The sequence below is a fragment of the Dicentrarchus labrax genome, unplaced genomic scaffold (assembly GCF_905237075.1).
Source record: "Dicentrarchus labrax unplaced genomic scaffold, dlabrax2021, whole genome shotgun sequence".
In the NCBI taxonomy this organism is placed as follows: Eukaryota; Metazoa; Chordata; class Actinopteri; family Moronidae; genus Dicentrarchus; species Dicentrarchus labrax.
The window spans coordinates 10615645-10634853 of NW_026136712.1; the positions used below are offsets into that span (position 1 = coordinate 10615645).

General features: G+C 40.4%; 1 protein-coding gene across 2 annotated transcripts; it reads left to right on the top strand.

Annotated features, from left to right (window-relative positions):
* Nucleotides 1-692: 692 nt before the first annotated feature.
* LOC127373699 (alpha-1,6-mannosylglycoprotein 6-beta-N-acetylglucosaminyltransferase B-like) lies at nucleotides 693-17934 on the top strand. Of its 2 annotated transcripts, XM_051418395.1 has the most exons (19): nucleotides 693-1406; nucleotides 3029-3089; nucleotides 3572-3627; nucleotides 5429-5544; nucleotides 8073-8202; nucleotides 8284-8426; nucleotides 10182-10246; nucleotides 10513-10686; nucleotides 10827-10994; nucleotides 11215-11384; nucleotides 11507-11638; nucleotides 12320-12453; nucleotides 13933-14075; nucleotides 14280-14435; nucleotides 14558-14704; nucleotides 14808-14924; nucleotides 15021-15095; nucleotides 15507-15667; nucleotides 15847-17934. In XM_051418395.1, exons 3-19 carry the CDS (start codon nucleotides 3602-3604, stop codon nucleotides 16043-16045), a joined length of 2256 nt encoding a protein of 751 aa, XP_051274355.1. In that variant the 5' UTR covers nucleotides 693-1406; nucleotides 3029-3089; nucleotides 3572-3601; the 3' UTR covers nucleotides 16046-17934. The 2 variants fall into 2 exon arrangements, with proteins under 2 accessions (XP_051274355.1, XP_051274356.1); XM_051418396.1 differs by lacking the exon at nucleotides 693-1406 and having other exon boundaries at nucleotides 2904-3089; nucleotides 8290-8426.
* The last annotated feature ends 1275 nt before the right edge of the window (nucleotides 17935-19209 follow it).

Consider the following 19209-nt stretch of genomic DNA (forward strand, 5'->3'; position numbering starts at 1 on the left):
ACACTGCTGTGACCACATAGAGGTTGCATGACAGATCACAGTATCTGATTTGTCTTGTTTTCTTGCAGACATGCTCTGTGAAATAAGTGATGGCACTGGGACAGGACAGGAAGTACCCTAGCAAGGGCAACAAACCATGCCTTTGTCCTGTACTCAAAGCAACCGCCCAACACATGACAGTTATTACTGATGATTAAATTGTGGAAGCATCATTGCCTTCCACAACAACTCAGGGTAAAATGTTGTTTCGGCCTCGTCCTGTCTCTCTTAGCTGATGTTTTTCATGTCCTCCTTTACTGTGACCATCTTAGTACTGCAATAGTGAATAAAGAGTGCACCTTAGCTAGAAAATTAGTGACATTTAAAAATCTTCAACTCTGACATCCGAATAACATCTGTAATAATACTTAATTTCTTTTAAAACTTTGCCTATTCTTCCTTTTTTTTGTTTGCTAAATCTCAAACTGTACCAGCCACTTTTCTGACATGAGACCATCTACTGTAAGTTTATACAATCTTAGAACAAGGGTTGTCTATATGCTGATGTGTGATGTGTAGGTAATCTTTCAGCCTTTGCCAAATATTTAGCAGCATTTGGCTGGAAGCTGGAGTTAGTTTCCCACCCAAAATAATAAAAGATAGATCAACATCTCAGCACCCATTATACTGCAAAGTATTAGACTTCTTCATGATATTGATTGTGTTTTGTTTTGTTCACTGTAAACAGCTTGTGCTGATCTATTTGGCACTATAGAAGACAAAAATCATGTCACATGAGATAAGCAGAGCATCCTAATCTGCAGGAACTCTTCCTGATGATTTCATATTTCATTTGTGTCCTTAACATGTGGGTCAGACTGAGACATACTCGTATTCTCCCCAGACATTGTGTCTGTATGCATGTGTGTTTTGGTTATGTGAAATTGGTTTGTGTACTGTATCTGTGAGTGGGTAGTGATTATTAAGAAAATTTGAGGAAATTGAGGGAAAATGAGAAAAAACATTAGTGAGTATGAAGAATTGTCAGCGAGTGTGTACGTGTGTGTATTAGTGTGTGTGAGAGAGACAGGGAGAAAGAGAGAGGGAGAAAGAGAGAGGGAGACAGAGAGAGAGAGAGAGAGAGAGAGAGAGAGAGAGAGAGAATGAGAGAGAGAGACAGATGGGTGCAAAGCCAGTAAGCCTTTAGGTCTTAGCTTATGGAGGTTTATGCTCATCAAATCCTTTTGCTCCCACACACTGCGTGACATCACTCCAGTCCCACCCCATCCTCCTGTCTCACACACGCATACACACAAGACTGGTAGTATATACAGGACCAGGCCCTGACACAAGAACATTAAACAGTTTACTTTAAAATGTGCAATTGTACTGAACTCAGCAACTCTCACCAACTGTCCTTGAACAAGGTACTAAATGAAGCTACTTTTCTTGACTTTTATCATTGTGAATTGAATACCTTTGTGGTTTGATTTTTTTTTGTGTTTTTTTTACTGTTGGTCAGACAAATTAGCAAAAATGTGTTAAATTAGTTTATTAATAACACAATCAATAGATAAATGCATTTTTAACTGGAGCTTTGTAGGTCACTCTCAACAAACTGTAGATGAGTTATATAGTATTATCCCAGCTAGGAGGAATTCATTGTCAAATGTGGTTTGATCGGTTTGCCGCCTGCATTTGACCTGGTAAACCTCCACTCAGCAGGTTTATCTACACTGACATGGAGGAGCAATGTCAGCCAATCAGGATTCAGTGTTGGTGCTGCTTGCGTATTTAAGAAATTGGTACACTAACTGGTTCGTAGCATCACCATATGTCAGCTGACTGAGCAAGAAAATCCTTCCCTGAGTGACATATGTGTCCTATCTATGTCTGTCCAAATAGGATGTTAATTACTTAAATGGTGTGGAAACTTTTGGCATGCTGTATGGCACTGTGATCTGTAGTCCTCCTAATTACTGTTGCATGCTTATTCTCATGATCATATGCAAACTTTAAACAGATCACAATACCATGTTTGTTTCCCTAATAATTTTTTTAAATATTTTTCTTTTGAATTACAAAATACTGTCTGTCTCCTGAAAGCAGTCATGTTATACCAATGAAAACATACAATATATCTTTCAACCATGAGTACTCAAGAGTTCGATTTTTCCAGTGCTTAGGAATTTGTAGTTAAGCTGTATTTCCTTTTCTTATTCACATCCCCAGTTCAGGTTCTGTCCTACTTAAATACCTTGGCAGTGTGGTGGCCTCTTTAGGTACGTGAGACTGGTCTGATCTGCAGTTAACCTGTGTGGATTTTTTCCACTTGTTGCTAATAGGTGATTTTAGGGCCTTGTCACCATAAGTGCAAGGTTTCTAGTTGTGCGTGATTAAATAAACCAGCAATTTGACACAAAAAAAAAAGCTGTTGATTCTCAGTGACACATAGTTGTCTTTCAAAAATGTAAATGTAAAATGTAATGTAAATGTAATCCAAAATGAAACTTTTAAAGAAATAAATGCATTAATTCCTGTTTCATTGAATTATTTGACAATTGCAACACAACACAATAAGTCAGAATTAAACTTAACTTAACAACTTTTAATTGTTATCTATAAAGTTTCCACTGCGTATTTTCTTGTGTCTATTATATTGCTTACTATTGTTACTGTCATTAAATTTCTACTGTCTTTTGTCTGCATTGTGCCATTCAGTGCCAGAGGTTTTCACCATTTGAGCTATTTAAATTAGCTCTCTGCTTGAGTATCAATTCACAACCAAGGCTTAAGTCTAGCCAGCAAGACTGAAAGAAACTGTGTCACCCAATAGCGTGGGCTCCATTGTATCCGTGAAAGGCCTAAGCAGCACTCTGGGTATTGTTTTCTTTAAAGGGGAGTCAGGTTACCTTGACAACTGCAAGATGCCTACCCATAGGCCCATAGGAGAGAGAAAAGGCACGGCCAGAGGAGGGAAAGAAAGCGAAAAGAGACAAAAAAGGAGGCAAGATACTTCACAGCCCCAACTTTATTTCCTTTTTTTTAGCTGGTGTGTTTTGAAAACAGGCTCGATGGTTGCCAGTGGGTTGGGACAGAGACCCAAGGAGGTGAGGATGTGTGTGTGTCTGTGTGTGTGTGTGTGTGTGTGTGTGTGTGTGTGTGTGTGTGTGTGTGTGTGTGTGTGTGTGTGTGCGGTCGTCCATGTGCTGGTTTGTCTTTCTATCTGTCTCACATTGACACACAACAGCAACTTGGTGGCAACAGTTTTGTTTTCTTTAGGTTCAGTACTTCTGTCAGTTTAATGAACATGTTATCACACTGGAAGAAAGACCACAGGCTTAAAAGGGCTTTCAAGGCCAGTCATGCCGCCAGTAGCATTACTTTGAAATCGATTAATGCCTAAAGAATTTATTGATGTATTTCATGTGGAAAGTGTGAGCATGCATTTGCAATTTAAAGAAACATGGATCTTTAGTGCTTTAACCAAAATATGGGAGAGGAAAATGTAGTTGTGTAATATCTCTGCTGATATGACTATACATTTGTTACTGAGCATTTACTGGTATTTGAAATGTCCTTGTTTTGACAGTGAGAGCCAACATCCTGTAAACAGAGGGCCATGCATGTTGCACTGCGGCCTCGCAGGTAAGGCTGAGCATCATTAGATCAGTGGCCAGGAAGTAGTAAATAGAAAGGAACTATTGCAGCTCACCTCATCCATGCTGGTCCCTGCACTGTGCACCGACATTTTACTTATTTACTTACATATTTACTTTATTAATCTTGAAATGACTCACTCAATTTTTTACACACACACACACACACGCACACACACACCACACACACACACACACACACAGGCCATATATCTCACAAACACACACAAGGCTTATAGACATGCAAGAGATGGGCTGCAACATAGTGGCGCCCTGGGAGTAGGGGAGTTAGGGATTTGGTGCCTTGCTCAAGGGCATTTTGGCAGCTGATAGGTCTGAGTGGCACCTCAAGGCTGATTGACAAGGCTAATATAATGCGTAATTGACTATATTCATAATCATGTCTTCCTCTTACATATAGCCGGAGCTCTCGCTAGAGCATGAGACATCACCGACAGTAGATATCAGGCCAACTATCACAACGTAATCTGCTTTAACATGATTTCTCATGTGCAGCTTTACAGCTGTGTTACTTTTCCATACTGTATTACCCTCAATCAAAGATGTGATGTCGTGATGAGTGCTCTGACAACTTTGATGAAGGGCAGATTGATAGAATAAAATGGGAAAGATTTGTCTGGATCTGAATCTGGAGCTTTATAGGCGCTAGGAGAGCCTTTAGGCTGTTTGTGCATGTACTTGAGCTTGGCTATGCCATGTTTCTTTAGGTAAGGGTTGGTGGGTTAACTGGCCTGATGAAAGTAAGAGTGAAGTGAATGCTCTCTCTGCCCCAGTTAAATCGAAGCTGGGAGTCCATGTGAGCAGCGAGCAGACACATGCTATAATGGCACCTCACGCTTCAGATATTTGTTTTGACACACCAGGGTCCTTACTTGAAGTCATGGAACAATTTAGTTCTCCACATTCTCAGTCTAGGCCTATTTGATGAAAGGCAAAGTCAGGCTGTACATTTTTATTGCATCAAATGTGCTCTTAAACTCAAATCTATGAAGTTAAAAGGAGATTTAAATGGTTGGTTATGACACAAATGATTAAAAAGTCCAATATGTGGCCAAAAAAACATAGAAAGAAAATATAACCCATTTGGAGTTGTTCAGTCTATTGGACATACTGCTATTGGAGTCTGTGCCTACTTAACAAAATTGGATGCACTGGCCATGATCTTCCATTTTTAGACTTGCAGCATTGTGCAGCGTGCAGTGGTGTACTGTACTGTAAAAGTAGCCTAACAGATAAATGGTTTAAGTATGTTAGCTAAAATGAATGGATAAACATTTAAAATAAGTAGCTATTAGATAAATGGTTCAAATCATTAGCTAAAAGTAAAGGATAATGGTTGAGATAGATAGCCAAAAGTAAGTAGCTGACAAATCAAATAGTTAGCTAAATATAAGGGATAAATGGTTATTAGAGATTGTTACAAGTAATAGATAAAAAAAAACAGATTACTAAAAGTATTGGATAAAGAGATAGATAACGTTAGCTAAAACTGATAAATGACTGAGATGGTTACAGTTGCTAAAAGTAGTGGATAAATGCCTGAAACCTAAGCTTCAGCAAACTTGATCAAACTGACCTAAACAGTTCAGTTACATAAAAATATTGTAATAAAAGCCAATCATAAATAGTGTTGAATATGATCCAGTTTTAGATTAAATACACACATTTGACAGGTGGTGTTATTGGGTTGGGAAGTACATAGTAAAGGCCTACTGTATGCTGTTTGCTGTAGCATTTTAAGAGTTTTCTCTGTGTATTGTGCCCTCTAGTGGTTGCCTGGTGCTTTGTCTGTGCATGTCTGTCTTGACCCTGCTGCTACAGAGCCTCTGGGTGCCGCTTGAGATAACCAGGGATGAACCTGCTGGGAGGTCACCTGAGGAACAAGGTAACTTAAACACAAACATGGACACAAATTATTTAGTTTATTTTTTTTTTACATATTAATCTCCTAACATGAAGCATTGGTTAGGGAAATAGGACAGCAGGAGTATATATTTTGCAGAGATTTACTGTCTTCCCAGTGTTAGATGAAGCTTTGTACACAATTCGTGGTGGGTCCTCCCATGTGTCTGACAGTTGTGGGTTTGTGGCCAAGACATACCCCTGTTCAATTTAATTGTCTGGCTCAACTGTTTCCCTAAAGGAGGTTATTTAAGGGGGCAGTAGACAAGGTTGTTTGGGCAAAAGCTTTCCTCTTGGTTTACGAGGAAGAGACAAATGTTGTCAACACTCTCCTCCAGAGTATATTTTTCTGTAAAGTCAGCATTCTTTCTTATGAATAAATTAGCATATTCTGGCAGTGTGCCTTTCCCAAACTTCTTGATCTTGGAGCCATTTTTAAACATCATCAGAAGCACTTTGGAAATAGACTCTGCAAGCTCCAGTAAGGGTTTTCAGTGGTCCAGGTCAGTGGTCTGTTTGTTGCTTTTGTCAGGTATCTTGATGTTGCTGATAATGTTTTATTTTTCATTAGACCACAGATGTGATAAATTATAATCTCATACAGATGCTGATTCCTAATGCATACGATCTTTTGGAAGTTTCTTGATACAAATGAGCTTGATTCACTTTAACATAGCCGTCATGTGAGGGTTAATAATTAGATATACAGGTTTAAATTAAGTCTTTCACTTTTTTGTGAAAGACTTAATTAATGTGGCTACTGATTCTGTTTCAAAAAGTAATCATGGAAGATTACTTTTTATCTAAACATCCCAATCCCCTTTTTCTCATAATCTAGGGAAATTGTTTTTAGCAGACAATGCAACCCACTGGTGCATCTCAGCCACAGAGCCACAATTGCTTTGTGCTTTGAAGGACCCACCACGGGTTGTGTACAAAGAGCCACCCAGCAATGGTTGTATTGGAAACTGGGGAAGCTTTTGGTCAGCGGTTAATCCAGCTCAAATTTAACACAAAATCCTTGGTTTTCAATCAGTCTCTGTGAAGAATAATCCATCTGATCAAGTCATTCTATGTTATATTTCATCTTAAAATCAACTTTCCCATCACCGGCAGTGACATGGGATAATTTAAGTTGTAAAATCACTTATTTATTCTTATTTTTAAGAATAAAACCAGATAATAGGCAATCACATAAAACTGAATTTCCTCATTCCATTGGCAGATCTTCCATATAAAAAACAAATATCTTGACTGAATCAGTAGACTATGGTTATTTTTATTTATTTTTTATTATGTTATTTTATTACATTCACACCTTTACAAGAATTTTTTGGTCATATAGTTATCTCACACAGCTGGCATTAAGTTGTTGCAGGTTCCCACCTCTCCCGGTCATCTTTCATTGCACCTGTGCCCAAAGGGGCCCTGGGCATGTAAGCACTAGTGATATGCTGACAGTCAGCTGAGCAAACAGAGATGAAGTGACATCACCAGTCTGTGGGATTTTACTGTGTATAACAGGTTAAAGCTCTATCCCCAAGGAGATCCTTATTCTGACCTCAAATGAACCCTAACTCCACCAGCCTCCCTCCATTTCACAAAATAGAAAAAACACAGTGTAAGTTCTCTTTCCCTACGACTGTTTCCAACTGTCCCCGAGGTCGGTTAGTCACGCAACTCTTTTAATAGTCCTTTTTGCTTCATACAAATGTTTCAATCAGCACATCCTTGATTTGCCATCTCAAATATCTCTTTTAAGCCTCAGCAGTTGGCTTTTAAAAGAAAAACAGACATTCACTGTTTTTACAGTTATGGGTTCGGGCTAGGATGCTAACAGAGTCCTTTACTGTGAACACCACAACACGTCATACTGGATGCCCTATCAGAGCAAGTAGTGTGGCGCTTTCATTTAACATTGTTTGTTAAAAACTGTAAACAGTAACGATATATGTACTAAAGTAAAATCTATGTTTTTGACAGTGGGTCTTATGAAAGTGTGGATACCCATTTTTTTTGTTAAGGCAGTGGTTTCCAACCTGGGGGTCAGAACTCCCCAGGGGGTTCCAACATAAATCATAATACGAATACGAAAACTTTATTGTCCACAATGTGACATTTGGGAGTGAGGAGGCTGAAACCACAAAGCAATGTGACCACAGAGCTCCAGTTACATGGTTGGTAGAAATTATGACTCAGTACCATCTTTATCTGTCATAAAGTTGTCATTAAGGAAAATTCACCTCTGTAAAAATACCATTACTGTACCCCTACATGGAATATGGAAAACACACATAGCCATGCACATACGCATACTGCTGCTTCATGTGCAGCAGATCAGGTTAAGAAAATAGCATTACATAACCCTGCTGCTTTATGATACACAGAACAACATTTCTACAAGATTTGCTATGACATAATAAACATTATTACTACCTAAACATTATGATGGGGGAGCATATGATACTGTACATACATGACATACCATGTTCTATATTCTTTATGTCAAAGGTCAGCGTGGACTTGCCTTTCGTAGACTGGCTCTTCGCTTGGAGGCTTTGAGTACTCAGGTGCAGAGGCTGAGCAGAGAGAGAGGCGTCACCCAGCTGACCAGAGAGGATCTCAGTCTGTTACTGCAGAGGTATTCAACAGCATCTACAGTTCGAGTTCAGCTTATTGTGTTTGTTCATACAGTGTGGTTGCATGCTGGTTTCTGTTCCAGTTTTAGACAGGACCAGCAAGGTTTAGCCCACTTGGTAGAGAGGGAGCTGAAGAGAGTGTCTCAGAGGCTTGACCAGCTCAGCCGTCACCATCACCATCAATCACACACACCATCCCCACATGGTGACCTCAGACTACACACAGGTAAAGCCCAGACTTTTATGTTATTTTATTACTTTTGGGGGAATTTTGATTTTACCTCCTAATAACCTCCTAATTAATATAATATACTAAGATTGTTAAAAGAAGTGTGAAAAGTGTGAAATCTGAACTTACGACATGATAACAGTAAACAGCATTATTACCAACCTGATATGAAAGAAACTAAAAGGATAAAAGATCAGTTGTCTGTGCCCACTTTTCATTTTTTCAGTTTTGTATATCGCTCTTTAGTTTGGATTTGTCATGTGTACATACCCAAAATTTACAAGGTTTAAATTAGTCTGACGGGGGCCCTATGGTGAGTTTTAGGCTGTAAAGACACATGTATGAGTTATTACATACAAATCTGGCCTGGTTTAGCTTTAATTTTACTATGTACTTTGCTAAAAGCGATTCATTGTCTCAACTAAAACAGAAATTTTAGGGTTTGTTCCAGTTATAATATGCTTTAACATTCTGGTTACACCAAATAAATACACCCCCCCTCCTCCCTGCATGTTGCCAGCTTGAATAATTGGCCAATTGCTAGCTTTTCTGTGGTTTACTGCTGTGGTAGTGTGATACCCTGAGCCAAATGCACGGTTCATAGCCTCAATAGAGGTTAACCACACAGTGAAATTAACAAGCTGTGATAATGGAGGGTGTGAATGGGGGGGTTAAAGGGCAGTGGGTGCAGGTGGTTATGGGGGATGAAGTCCTTGAATAGAAGTTTAACAAGTCCCAAAGAGCCAGTGCCGATAAACTGGCCGTGGGGAGGAAAAAAGTTTACGTCTACACTACGACCCTCCCGAGAGGTGTCAGGTGGGAGTCAGGTTACTCACCCTGGTTGGCACGCGAGGGGTCGTGTGTGTGTGTGTGTGTGTGTGTGTGTGTGTGTGTGTGTGTGTGTGTGTGTGTGTGTGTCTGTGTTGGCAATAGGGATGAGTGGGTACAAGCTTACCTCCCTTCTTGAAAAAGGGAATTCATGAAGCTTGGGCCACACAGACACCATTACCGTTCATAGGTGAGGGGTACACACTTGCACACACCTGCAGTATGCATACACATACCACCCGCATACACACAAACACACACTTCCCCATCACCAGCTTGTTCGCCCCCTACCCTCTTCCTCTCACATTACCTCACACCCATAAAATACGACAGAATTACCCAGGAGCCCTTTCACCAACTTGTCTACTCGTACTCTTGTTTTTGCAGAGGGAGCACTTTTTTTTTTCCTTTTTTGCTGCGCTCCTATAGCATATCACTGTTTTTAGGCTTTTACACCTTGGCTATGCCTACAGGTTTTCTTATCTTTTTTTCCCCTCTCTTTTCCTTTTTACTAGGTTGTTTTACATAGTTAAGGACTGTATATTTTGGCCCGGGCCAGCATTGTAAAAGGGTATGTTTGGTAGGAGGCAGGTGCGTCAGGTGTGTGTGTGTTCAAGTTGATTGACATTGGCTTGAGATGGTGGGGGGCTTACGGGAAAGGGCCTCAGAGAACACACTGCCTCTACTCTAATGCCTCTTACACGCATGGCAGCACTGTACATCGTGCTGATGGCTGCTATTCATTGTGAAGGTTTCGAGTTGAGAGGTTGTATATCAAAGTTATGATCCACTGTTCTTCATTACCCGCAGTGAGTTAACTCTACAATGTACTTCTTGTTACTGAAGCCAGAGTCGAGGCATAACGATGCATTCAAAATGGCCACATAAAGAAAAACTGTGTGACGGCTAATATCTTACCCATAGGGCCCAATGAGAAGTGTGAGGTGCCAATGGATCCTGCATATCCGGTGTGTGCGGAGAAAGTGGAGGTGAGAAAATGGAAATATATGTGGTAGCATGGTCTGTATGGCTGTGTGTGTGCGCTGTTGAAGTGCTTACTTCCACTTAAAGTTTAAAGTTTAATATTTAGTTCCAAGTATATGAGCAAGTTTGAGCTGCATATGGAAATACCATTTTAAAATAATGGGTACTACAACATTGTATTTACTTTATAGACTAGCTAAGTTAATATGCTTGATGAATTACTGTACATTTTTTGACTTTTATTTTGATTTAACATCTGTCTCTCTGGCAGTTTCTGCGGGCCCATTGGCAGTCAGACCCCTGTTATGCTTTTTATGGGGTGGATGGTACCACCTGCTCCATATTGACTTACCTTAGCCAAATAGAGGACTTTTGTCCCCCTCGTCTTGGAAGAAACCATTCTACGCTGCCATGGCACCAGAAACCTCTCTCTTACACGGATAAGGTACAGTCGCATCTCAAGTTCATGCCATTGAAAATCACTATACAATGAATGTGGGCTGATTAAGCTCATGATCTACTCAACTAAAACACTACTATAATTTATATAATACACTCACTGTTTCACACTATGATTGTACACAGGCTGAGATACGTACAACTCTGGGCCTGCTGTATGAGGTAATCAGCAACAACAGTGGTCCTGCTATGAACTTCATCCGGTCAAGAGTGGAAAGGATGTCTGAACGGTGGATACAGGCTGGTCTGAAGATGAGGCAGAGCAGCAACAAGACAATCTCGACACAGATGAAGGTATAAACCAGCAAGTCAACTGCGCCAAGCATCATTTAGTTTATTTTCTGACACATTGAAATTACCCCAACTTGTGTTTTTAAAAACCTTCCTGTGTGATCATAATGTTTACGCCAAAGGTTTTTAGTGTGTAGATATTCACTTTTATTTATTTTTTACATATGACACGTATGAATACAATATGAACTGGCTCTATAAAAGGTGGATTTTTGACCTATAGGTGCTGCTTTATCCCGGTGCCCTGGCTGGGAACGTTGGCCAGCGTTTTGAAGCCATGGTGAAGACAGGGGGTCCTCTAGGGGAGCTGGTCCAGTGGGCTGACCTTAGTGCCTGTCTGACAATCCTAGGCCACAACCTAACCTTCAGCACCTCACAGCACCAACTCCACAGGTTGGCACCACTGTGTTATACCACTAGTTACTTTCACTGAAGTGATGAGAAAGGTAAAAGATCAATGCTGAGTGATACTGAACAATTAGTGGTATGATGTGTGTTTATTGTGATTGGTCCAGCCTGATAGGTGCTGCTCCAGGCCGAGGCAGTTGTCCAATCCAGAGACCCCTGACCTTTGACCTCATCTACACTGACTACCATGGCCTTGCTCACCTTCATGCCGCCATGGGACTGGCTTTCCTGCATTACCAGTGCGACCATAGTTTTCTAAATACATAATTATGCTTCTGGTATATCAGTATTTTGCTACTAATTTAATGATATTACGTCTTTATTTTTCATTTATACAGTTTTAGACATTCATGCAATAAGCTGCAATTGTGTTTCATGGTGTTTGGGATAAAGACCTTTAATGATAAATGAATGAGATTATAAACCCTAACCTCTACCTATATATATATATATATATATATATATAAATAATGAAGTCACCATTATTAAAAAGGATTTATATTTTCAGAGTTACATGCTGTTGATTTGACCCTTCTTTCATCCTTTAATGTTATTGCTTTATAGTGTGACATTGTTTTTTTTTTTTTTTTTTTAAGTATATTTTTTGGGCTTTTATTACCTTTATCTTAGTGATAGCTGAAGATAGACAGGAAGGGGAAAGAGGGGGGGAGACACGCAGAGGGGGGCCGCGGGGGAAATCCCCCCCCCGGCCGCCGCAAAGAAGCACCCCCCCCACAGCCAGCTCTACCCACTGAGCTATCTGGGCACCCATGTGACATTGTTTTAATGTGTAGCCATAATGTGACTTTATTGCATATGTCAGTTTTTTTTATTTTTTTTTTTTTTTACATTTGTAGAAAAAAAAGAGTGTATCAGTGTAAGATACGTTTTGTAATTTTTATATGTTTTAATAATTTTAGGTGTCGCTTCAGAATCCTGGACTCGTTTGGCACTGAACCAGCCTTTAACTTGGGGCGTTATGCACGTATGCATGGATATAAAACACTGTGGGGCAGCTGGGGTCTGCAACCTCTGCAGTACATGACCATGTTCCGTAAGTTCATGTGTAAATGTATGTATGTGTGTGGGTGTGTGCATGTATGTAATCGTGCAAACATGTGATTCAGTGTGACAGTGTGTGTGGATCATTGATTCAGAAATTCACTTTTCAACACACGCACAAATGTATATCTTGCTGCTGCAGTACTGATCCCTCACATACACCCCTCTAAGCGTCTTCACAGTGGGAGGATTAATAGCTGAGGTTAAATAAACCTGGTGCCCAGACAGAGCTTTCATTCCAACACCTCTCCCTGTCATCTTTCCCACCCTGCCGGGAGATGGAGACAAGCTGGACACACTGGGCCTAGAGCCACCCTTCTTGCCTCAGCATGGAACACTGTTTATTTGTCCTGCTGAGGGGGAGAGAGGGATGGCTGTTAGCTGATGGTGGGGAGAGGGCAGAAAGAGAGAAAGACAGCAAAACAGAAACAAAGAGGAAGGAGAAGGAAAAGAAAGAAGCTTGAGAAAAGAGCGGGCGGGTGTTTATGCTTCTGTTATGAAATGGGGGGAGAGGAAGATAGTCGAAAGAGGGATTGTGCTGAACAAACAGGCAGACGAGGCAGAACTGTAAACAGCCAGCAAGGACACAGAAACCAACAAACAACATAAACTTCATTCCTCACAGCTTCCCATCAACACTCACATGTTGCATGATCTTGATCATATCAGTTTGTTGTTGCATATCTCTTCTAATCTGATAAATGAATGTGTTAGGCTGTGAACCAAGACAGGTGTAAGAGACAAGTGGGGACAAATGGACCTGAAATGTAGCCAGGAAGAAATCCTATGCGGCTGTTAATGAGGGGAGATTTGGAAAAAGTCTTTCAAACTAGTACATTGTGACAGGAGAGAATCACACACACACACAGACACACACACACATACAAACATTGCACATGCTTCCACACACACACACACACACACACACACACACACACACACACACACACACACACACACACACACCTTTTGCTGGCACATTCCTAGTAAAGTAAATACTCATCTTTCACACCTTCCTCAGTGTGTCGGAGGGCAGCAGGGTGGCAGCTGCCTATCCAAACAGCCAGACGTTAACCTCTGATATATGTGGAGTTCTCATTTCCTTTAACTGCTGATTTATACTGCACAGCATGTTTTTCCTCTCTCACAGAAGTTTAATCTTAACTGTTATTCACCTGTAATATTTTTGGCCTTTGCCTGTCCAAAAGTTAAAAATGTCACACAGTTTCTTTTTTATGTTGTCTTCAAGGAAGTGTGTGCGCAGGCGTTCACCATCTTTGATCATGTTTTGGTAAAATAAGCACTGAATTTAGGACACTTTTATTGCTCAAAAATCAAGCAGATTAATACTACTTAAAACTGTATCTTGAAATTGAATGAAGCTGAAGTCGTAGCCCCTCCGATTTTTCTTGTTGAATGCAATTTATTTATCGTTTTACATGTAAACTGCTCTGTGTTCTGTCATCTTTAGCTCATACTCCTGATAACTCCTTCCTCGGATTTGTGAGTGAGGAGGCGGTGAGGGAGGCGGTGAGGGAGGAAGAGCTGGAGTCGGACGCCTACAGGAAAGACAGGATAGCAGTCATCTATGGCAAACAGGACTACATGTGGCAGGTATAATGGCCAAAAGGTTAAAGTATATGTATGAAGAAAGACTGTAAGGTAGCAATAAACATGTCAAGAAGCCAGCTACTGCACGGTTTTACTTGATACTAAACATTTCACAAAAACGGATTAGTGTTTTTGTACATGCTATTCTTAAGCCTACATACACTGTTTTATGATGTGTGTGTTTCTGTACGTCTGTGTATATACTAGGGTAAATCTGAGTATGTTGAGGTAATCAGTGAAGAGCTGGAGACCCATGCTACAGTCTACCAGCCTCCAGGGCACAAATCTAATCTGCCCAGCTTCATCAGGAACCACGGCCTGCTGACTCAGGAGCACTTCCTGCGCCTTCTCCGTAGAGCCAAGGTCAGATAAGAGCTCATCTCAAAGTAAAGCTATGAAGCCGTTGAATCAGAATCTTTTAAGTGCATCTATTGTATATGTTTATCCTGCCTGTCCTTATGTTTTCTTGTGATTCTCCCTCTCAGGTGTTTGTAGGCCTTGGGTTCCCCTATGAGGGTCCAGCTCCCATTGAGGCAATAGCTCTGGGCTGTGTGTTCCTTCAGCCACGATTTGACCCACCACACTCATCAGACAACAATGACTTCTACAAAGGCAAGCCCACTACAAGACAGGTAGGTAACTACTCAAACTGAAAGAAAATGACCGTTTGAATTGGGTATAAATATTGTACATCAATTTTTAGATCTAAAGACAGCAAATAACTTTGGCTCCCAGATCTCCTCCCAGCACCCGTATGCTGAAACATTCATTGGCAAACCCCATGTGCGGACTGTAGACATAACCAACAAAACCGATGTACGGGAGGCAGTCAGAGCAATTCTACGCACAGAGGTGGTGTATAAACATGTATATAGACATACACCTTGTAATCCCATAAATTTTGGTTACAGTAGCACTGAATAAAAGTGTGTGTGCATGTTTTTGCAGGTGAAGCCTTTCAATCCACGAGAGTTCATGTATGAGGGAATGCTGGAGAGGGTTCATGGTTATATCACTCACCAGGTACAGAGATGTAGCCTTGCACGGTAGTTTTGCAGTGTTTTTTGTTGCTCCCTGAACTAATTAGACTCCTGAAGAAGCTTGATTATTGACACTGGCCTGTTTTATGCAGTGCATTACGAAGTGTGTGAAAAAAAGGGTGTGGAAACCATTACAAACCTGTTAACTGATATATAGCTTTCCAATACATAAGGCTGATACTGGCCTTTTATGAATTTATCCACTGTTATGGTGAATGTTCCTCTCAAACTACATCTATACCTCCATCGAAATTAACTTTGCAAACATTACTTCCAATTGTTCATTTAAAAGGCTAATATGTTTGTAATTGTCTGACCCAACACATAATATGCAGGTTCTTGCTTGGTTCAAACTCTCTGCATTATCAGCTTTCTTTATCTTAAATCCCCCCAGAGTTTCTGCAGTAAATCTGTCCCTACTTGGCCACCAGAAAGTGCTCTAAAGGTGCACCTGGGTCCCCTCGGCCAGTCATGTGTGAGTGTGTGTCAGCGGTCCTCCCACGTGTGTGAGCCTGCTCTCTTTCACCACCTAAACAATCCCGCTGCATTCACCAGGTGAGAAAACCACAGAAAGTTTAATTTATACATGTTAAGAGGAAATTAGGAATGACAGGGCCTTTATATTGTCTGTGTACTTACTGTAAGATACATGCATATGCTTTAGGCTACTATTTCTGCTGTATGTAGATTGCCCCTATGCACAAATAAATACATTTTAATTTCCTATTTTGTAGGCTTGGGATAAGTTGCTCCAGCATGGGGCAGGAAGTCAACCACCTGTTTCCTTCCTATAGCCCTTGGGGCCAACACTGCGGCCTTCAGCAGGAGCCTCTGCTGTTCAGTTGTGCCGGCTCTGATCCTTCTCACCGCAGACTGTGTCCCTGCAGAGCTTACCTACCTGGACAGGTGGCACTGTGCCCTGACTGCCTTTAAAAAACACTGGGAAAGAACTCAGAGAGTAGCGGGAAGATAAGTGGAAAAAGATAATAAAATGAAGGCGGCACCAAAGAGCCATCTATAGGTAAAGAACTGATCTCAACCAAATAGAGCCAGCCGTCCTGCCAATGCTACTAAAACCTTTGAGGTCTTGTTTTGTGGTGTGCACATTGATATGAGTGAAAATCAGCCATTTTTAGTGCCCCAGTTATCTGAAGGAATCATCTCATTCAGCATCCCTGGCATTTATTTTTTAGTTAATTCATTACGAACATATCAGAGAGTGGACATTGGTCGGGCGACAATTAATCAATTTATATGAGAGAAGTTGTGCCAACAAGACTTGGTTTTTTGGACAAGATTTTGTTTTTTTTCATGTCAGTCATTACTCAGGAACAAAAACTTAATGATTGTCATTTCACAAGTACTTAAACTGTTGAAGGATGATGAATTCAAGGCCTGGTGTCTCATAGCGCAGAATAAAATCCCTCTTGTTTTTGTAGCTTTTCCTTGATCCCTTAAGCAAATAGTCTTTAAATGAAGCTAAGATGCACTTTAGGGAAAAGGTGTATTTGAATGAATATAAGTGACTCTAAAGCCATATAATTCTCAGTGTTTAACTTGTCTTCTCCTGCTCCAGATCATAGTACAGTGCACTTCAATATTATGCTAAATAAGTATCTAATCATTCATTTGCTTACAGTAATGTATCACACTGGTCAGCGTTGCATGGGATTACTGCTCATGTAACCCCTCAGTGCATTCCCAGCTACAAATATTAGCCCTGGGCCTCGGAGGAGAACGGGTGACAGCCTAAGTGATGAGGCTCATTATCTGAGTGAATCATGGATAACCTCTAGATGCCTTTGGGAGGTCACAGCCATATAACCATGATTATACTGTCATATAAACCATTGGTTCCCAACCGTCTTTGAGTTAGGAAACCCCCTCAGCTCTGTTTAAATCCATGCCCCCCGCCAGTATAGGCAGAACCTCATTGTTTGTCTTTTAAACACATATTTTGCGTCATTTAGTCACTGAAGGCAGGATTAATTATGTTTTCTCGAGTTATTTTACTAGAAATTAAACCTTAAATGATTTTGATCATAACAGATGACTCATTTTGTCCAGAGTTCTTACATTTGCTCCAATATTATTCCTTGACTGCCTCATGACCTACAGACACTTAGAGCCCCTCAAGGATATTTTGCACCCAGGTTGAAAGGAACAGCGATGGAAACTTTACATACAATATATACAGGGATTTAGCTACTTAGCTAAGATAGATCTCACAACAGAACATTTCCATTTCAGAAGCCACAAGTGGTCACACAGACTTATCCCATCATCTTTGCCTGTAAAACAGCTTGTGAAAGAAACAAATGATAACAACTAAAGGCCAAACTACAGCCCACAATCAGTGTTGTAAGTGATGGGGTGCTGGACTTACATGGTGCAGCTGTTAGCAAAGATGTCTCAAACAATGGCAACAAGCTGCTTTTTTGAATTGGATCAATGTTTTTCTTGGAAATGACGCACTAACGTGGATGTTAATTGGCAGGCATAGAGACCTTTTCCACCCCGATACACTCAATGTGACCAGAACATATTGTCACTCAGGGATCAGACTGCTCAGGGCTGCAACGACAGGACCGGTTGACAATGTAATTGACTAGTAAATGCCTGTGAAACGGTCCATGAAAACAACATTTGTAATGACTTTGGTGAATTCTGGTGAATTCTTTTGACCCTGTCAAATTTGACTTTTCCTTAATTAGCTTAACGGTTTCAATGATGATGGAAATGAACTTGTGTTTATGTCAAAAGGTTTGGATTAAAGGAAAATAAAAGTAGCTTTTGACGCAGAGGGACGTCTCTGAACCAAATTTTTGGAAAGTGATGTGTCATTTCTGAATGAGTCATGTTAATTCATATCAGTTACATGTGTTAAGACATATAAAAGCTGTCACTCACCTCCCAGGAGGCCGATGGCAGAGGGTTCAAACTAAGGGTTTGAAAACAGCGCAGAGTAGATATGGAGCAAATCTGTAAATGTGGACAGACAAAGGTTTTAGTGTTCCACACGACTGCCTACTGACCTCATAATGTATGGGAGTGCCGTATTTAATACAGTGAAGGTTGCTTGGCATATCAGAATAGATAGATGGATAGATGGATAGATAGATAGATGGAAAGATAGATGGATGGATAAATCAGAGTATGGATGCCTGCACAAAATGTCATCTTAATCCATCCAATAGTTGAGATATTTTAGCCTGGACCAAAGAGATGGACTAACCGACAGTTAGTTGCCTTCCATAGAGCTATGCCACTAGCATTCCTAAAAATACTGGACTCTGCATGCCACCTCTGCACGTTGAAATAACGATCAGACGGTTAGAAAATAAGGGATGATTGATGGTGGAGGAAAAAAAACGAAAACCCTTGAGAAAACGAGAGAGGAAACATGAACCTGTGTCAGGGTCAGCCAAACATCATGGAATGTTCATGCTCCAGTAGAGGTTCAATAATGTTTGTCTGAGTGCTTTTTAATTTTACATGAGAGACAGGAACTCTTTGAGCCACATAGGGACTCTTTCTCCTATACCTTTTAACTATGGAATGTGGTGGCAAATCAAACTTCACTGCCAAGAAAAATGAGGGATCTCACAGAAGAAAGCAATGCGAGGAGAGCTTTTGAATTCAAACTTTAACGTGTCATGTCTGTCATTTTATATGATATGCTAGATAAGGATTTATTCTAAGAAACCTCATGCTAAAGGGAAGTGAGATAAGAATTTAGAGTTTTTTTCATACATTATTGTTTTAAATACATTATTAACTTACTTAAAAGTTGTGGATGACAAAGTTTACATTTAGTCCTGAATAACTGACTTGGCTGTGTCAACTTCAAGTTACATAATCGGAGGAATATTATAGACATAACTCACCCATGGCCTCAATCCTGAGAGTTACTGGAAAATGTTGCAACCTCCAAAAAAGTTGCTGTATTATATTTGCACGACTGTTTACTATCAATCACACTGTTTACGCAAGTTTCCCAATGCACTTCTCGTGTCCACTCAAACGCCACTTCAGGCCGAATGAATGCCCTCTCATTTAATTTGATTTCATGCCCACTTTTTTTTCTTTCTAACACC